We start from the raw sequence: 4858 nt of genomic DNA on the forward strand, positions 1-4858 counted from the left end.
TCTCTCTCTCACACACGCACACTTCTTCATCTCTCTCACACACGCACACTTCTTCATCTCTCTCACACACGCACACTTCCAGAGCGGTCCTTCATTCACCACTCTCTCTGATGCTGCGTCTTCATCTCTCACACGTCTCTTTCCCACAGCGGCCTTCTCTCAACACCTCCACTCTGTCTCTGTCTCCACTCGCTGCTCTCTGCTCTCCCACACACAGACTCTGGACAAGTTACATTTTTAGAGCCTGACCCCCTCTCAAAACCCAAGATAAATCACATAGTGTCTTTCAGACTAGGAATGTCACAGTGACCGGCCAGTGAGCAACCATGCTCTTACACGTAGCTCCTGGTGAGGGTTCCCAGACAGTAAACAGTTGGCTGGACCTTGAGGTCGCGGAGTACACACAGACTAAAGTTCCTTCAAACTCTGACCTTGAATTAGTAAAACAACAACACCTGGGGAAAAATGACCTCAAGTATTTGTCTCTAGGAGCAACCAGCCTGTTTTGAATCTGCTCTGAAGTCTAAAGCAGCTGTCTATGTAAGAGAGGCTATCTTTGTGACTGAGAATCCTGTGTCCATCTGAGTAATGTAAGATAGCCTAGTATTTCTGTTCATTGGGATTCTACAGAGAGCAGGAATCATCTTTCTGACCGTCCACAGTTATCTGTGTGCCCAGTAGATGGACATTTTCACAAGATAAACACATAGCAGTTGGAATACACTGAAAGCTGTTCTTAGAAAAAAAATGAAGGTTTTAGGGAAGAAACGAAGTGACTCATGAGCAAAATTACAAACAGGAGCAACTGCTTTCCACACCAGTGACCCCACGGCCTTTCCAGGTGGGGTTCCCCACCAGGGAACCATGTGTCTGATGGGTCACCCACCTGCTGTATACTCCACGGCAGCTCTCGGCATTTGTGCAATAATAGTCATAGCTGTCCTGGAGTTCATTATGTAGACCAGGCTGGCCCAGGAAGATAAAGGTGCTTGCCACCGAGGCTGACAACCTGAAGTTCAATCCCTGCAGCTGACGTGGAAGAACACTGCCAACTCCCACAGTTTGTCACTTTCTCACCCATGCAATGACACGCACACATAAACACACACAAAATGAAGTGCTTTTTTAAAGGAGGGAGGAAAAAAACAATTTTTCTGTTTTCTTTTTATCTATTTAAAATTGTCTTCGTATTAGCAACGTGGAGTGTTTTGCTCTCACTGGAGTTAGGTGTGTAACACTGAAGTCTAGTTGGAAGCTGTGTGTGTATAGAGACCCCGACAGTGTGGATGGCACTGTAGATGGTGTAGTTTTGGCAGTTTATTGGAAACCCACCAACTGCTACAGGGATTAAGGATGGAAGAAATGTGGAGAATTTATTATTGCCTTTGTTTGTTTTAGACAGGGTCTCATTCTGAAGCCCTGGCTGGTCTGGAATTCAGTACGTAGACCAGGCTAGCCTAAATTTGTGTTAGTTCTCCTGCCTCTGCCTCCTAAATTGTATAGTTTTTGTTGTTATTGTGTTTTGGGTTGGTTGGCTGGTTTTAGGTAGCAAACAAAGTAATGGGTTCTTTATACGTAGATGTGTATGTGTGTAAATAATTGTGCTTTACTCACGCTTCTCCCCTCCTGTCACGCTCATGGTCCCCTCCTGCTTTCATGCGTGCATAGTTAAATAGGAAACACAGGCATTTGTTCTTCTGTGTTTCGCTTCTCTACTTTCTTACAAATAGTATGATTTTGTTCTTTTATCTACTTTCTTACAAATAGTATGATTTTGTTCTTTATGACTGAGACATGTGTCTTCCAGCCAGGCATGGTAGTAGACACTTTTTATCTTAGGAGGCAGAGGTAGGTGGAGCTCCATGAGTCCAGGGCTAACCTGGTCTATATGAGACTTCTAGGCCAGGCAGGGCTACGTAGTGAGACCATGTCTTCAGTCTCTCAGCCATCACCACATATTCTAATTGCCTTTACTTGTGAAATATTATATCTTACAGGCATCTTTTCAACCTGTCCCATGGGATTTCTATATCAACCTCAAGTTAAGGGAGCGTCTAAATGAGGACTGTGACCCGCTCTGCAGCTGTTGCCAGTACCAAGATGGCCATATCATTTGGTACCAGTATATAAATTGTTCTACCCTTCAGGTTGGTGATAATGCTCAGAACATACAACTTAGAATGAAAAGAAGAAATTTGCACTACATCTGCGAAAGATGTTTAATGCAGGGCTGGTGAGGTGGCTCAGCAGGGGGCACTTGGTGCCAGGTCTGATGACCTGAGTTTGATTCCCCCGGGCCCGAACTGTAACGAGAGAGAATTGAATCCTATATATTGTCTCTGGTTTCCACTCACATCATGGCATGTGCACACACACATAATTGTAATTAAAAGTTTAAGATATTTAATACAAAATTTCTTTCAGCCATCTAGAAACAGGCCAGTTTTTAATTTTTATTTATTTAACATTTATTGTGTGTGTGTACGTGCCATGGTATTCATGTGGAGGTTCAAGGATAATTCTCCATAGGTTCCAGGGATCAGACTTAAGTGTATAGACCTGACTGGCCTCGAACCCAGGAGTCTCTGCCTCAGGCTTCCAGATGCACCAAACACGTTCAATTCAAACTGAGACGTTTTAGTGACTCCTTCTTTTCTCAGGTGATTCTTCGTTGGCTGGTTGGGGTTCTTTTGTTTGTTTTTTGGTTTTTCAAGACGGGGTTTCTCTGTGTAACAGCCTTGTCTGTCCTAGCACTCACTTTGTAGACCAGACTGGTCTCAAACTCAGATCCAGTTGCCTCTCCCTCCCAAGTGCTGGGATTAAAGGTGTGCACCACCATGCTTGGTTTTTTTTTTTTTAAACATTTTATTTATTTATTTATGTATACAATATTCTGTCTGTGTGTATGTCTGCAGGCCAGAAGAGGGCACCAGACCTCATTACAGATGGTTGTGAGCCACCTTGTGGTTGCTGGGAATTGAACTCAGGACCTTTGGAAGAGCAGGCAATGCTCTTAACCGCTGAGCCATCTCTCCAGCCCCCCACCCCCCCTTTTTTAAAGGCAGAGGGGTTCTGGTTGGTGTTAGTGCTAGGGATTGACCAGACCCGTACATCTAGGTAATCGCTTTGCCAGTGAGCTACCTCCCTGGCCTTCTTCTCCAGTGGTTTTGATCAAGTACCTATTTGGTATTTTTAACATTTTATCCTGGGATGTGAAGGGAATGAACGAGTCACCTAACTAGAATAGTTATCAACTCATTTAAAGCAAAATAAAAATTTTGTCTTGACTATTCTGTCTCCCCTGCATCCTTTTTAAAATACAGACACAATATATCATTTTATTCTTTGCTGTGTTCTTCAGATTTTGCTACCAAAATATAAAAGAAATTAATGTTTTACTTTATATGTGTGTGTGTGTGTTCATATGTAGGTGAGCGTGCACATGCATGTAGCAATCAGGGAACAGCTTGCAGAAGTCGGTTCTTCTGTCCACTCTGTAGATTCCAGGGACCACAAGGGTCTTCTGGCTGGGCAGCAAGCGCACCTTTCCTTTTTTCTTATGTTCTTTGCCCACCGTCTCATTAAATCTCCCAGTATTCAGGAGACCATTTTAAAGCTGTGGGGACAGAAGGAAGTGCACAAGCAGTGGTTGTCAGGGTGGCGCTGCACGTACACTAGGGAGAAACAGTTTTCTGTCTTTCTGTTGTCAGGATCTTCTTCAGCACAGTGAACTTGTGACTCAGGAAATAGTAGTCTTGATTATTTATAACCTCTTGACAATAGTGGAGAAGCTTCACCAAGCTGAGATAGTCCATGGAGACCTGAGCCCACAGAGTCTGATCCTCAGAAACAGGTGGGACCTTTTTATGTTCCTACATGGGCCACTTTTTTTGAAAACATGGATAATTTTCATATTTATGCCTTAAAGAAATGTGTATAAGTGTTTTTCGTGCTTGTTTGTCTGTGCGCCTCTTGCATGACTGGTGCCCACTGAGGCCGGACTTACACATGTAAGATGTTTGTAAGCTGCCATGTGGGTACTGGGAATGGATCCCGTGGCTGTGAATGTGTTGGTGGTAGAGTGCTTGCCTTGTGAGCTTAAGCCTGGACTTTAGCTTAACAACAGGATAAGAAACAAAAGGACTTTATCTTTTTATTTAACAAATTTGACAGGAAATATTTTATAGTCTTAAGATAATAAAAGCAAGAAAGCCTTTTTATTGTTATTTTTATTATGTATATGTACATATTTATATGTTTTGTTTGTTTTGTTTTTTGAGACAGGGTTTCTCTGCAGAGTCCTGACTGGCCTGGCACTCTGTAAACCAGGCTCGCCTTGAACTCACAGAGATCCGCCTGCCTCGCCTACCAAGTGCTGGGATTAAAGTGTGTGTCACCATGCTCCACTATACATTTTATTTTATTTCTTTATATGTGAGTGTTTGTCTGCATGTGTGGTTGTGCACCACATGCATGCTCAATGCCAGGTGGCGGTCAGGAGAGGGCATAGGATCCCCTGGAACTAAAGCTATAGATGGTTGTATACCACCATGCAGAGTCTAGAAATTGAGCCCTGGTTTTCTGCAAGAGCAACTTAACTAAGCCATCTTCAGCCCCCGAGAAAAAGACTTTTGAAGTCACTGAGTTCATTGTTCACATAATTTGTGAGGAAGACAAGATTGAGGGGTGGGAATATTGCTTGGTGGTAATGAGATCGGTAACCTGGGTTTGATCCCTAGGAAGTGGGGAAGAAAAGAGGTTTTGCCCTTGGCAATGTGCTGAGGAGATGGTGTGTGTGTGTGTGTGTGTGTGTGTGAGAGAGAGAGAGAGAGAGAGAGAGAGAGAGAGAGAGAGAGAG

At 43.5% G+C, this 4858-nt stretch overlaps 1 protein-coding gene across 1 annotated transcript in view; it reads left to right on the forward strand.

The window, feature by feature from the left end:
• Bub1b (BUB1 mitotic checkpoint serine/threonine kinase B) overlaps positions 1-4858 on the forward strand; it is a 57119-nt gene that overhangs the window by 47938 nt on the left and 4323 nt on the right. Inside the window, exons 19-20 of the mRNA XM_005364244.1 lie at positions 1998-2147; positions 3711-3853. Coding sequence (XP_005364301.1) covers positions 1998-2147; positions 3711-3853 — 293 coding nt within the window. The remainder of the gene's footprint in view (positions 1-1997; positions 2148-3710; positions 3854-4858) is intronic.

This window comes from Microtus ochrogaster, assembly GCF_000317375.1.
Source record: "Microtus ochrogaster isolate Prairie Vole_2 chromosome 14 unlocalized genomic scaffold, MicOch1.0 chr14_random_1, whole genome shotgun sequence".
Taxonomy (NCBI): domain Eukaryota; kingdom Metazoa; phylum Chordata; class Mammalia; order Rodentia; family Cricetidae; genus Microtus; species Microtus ochrogaster.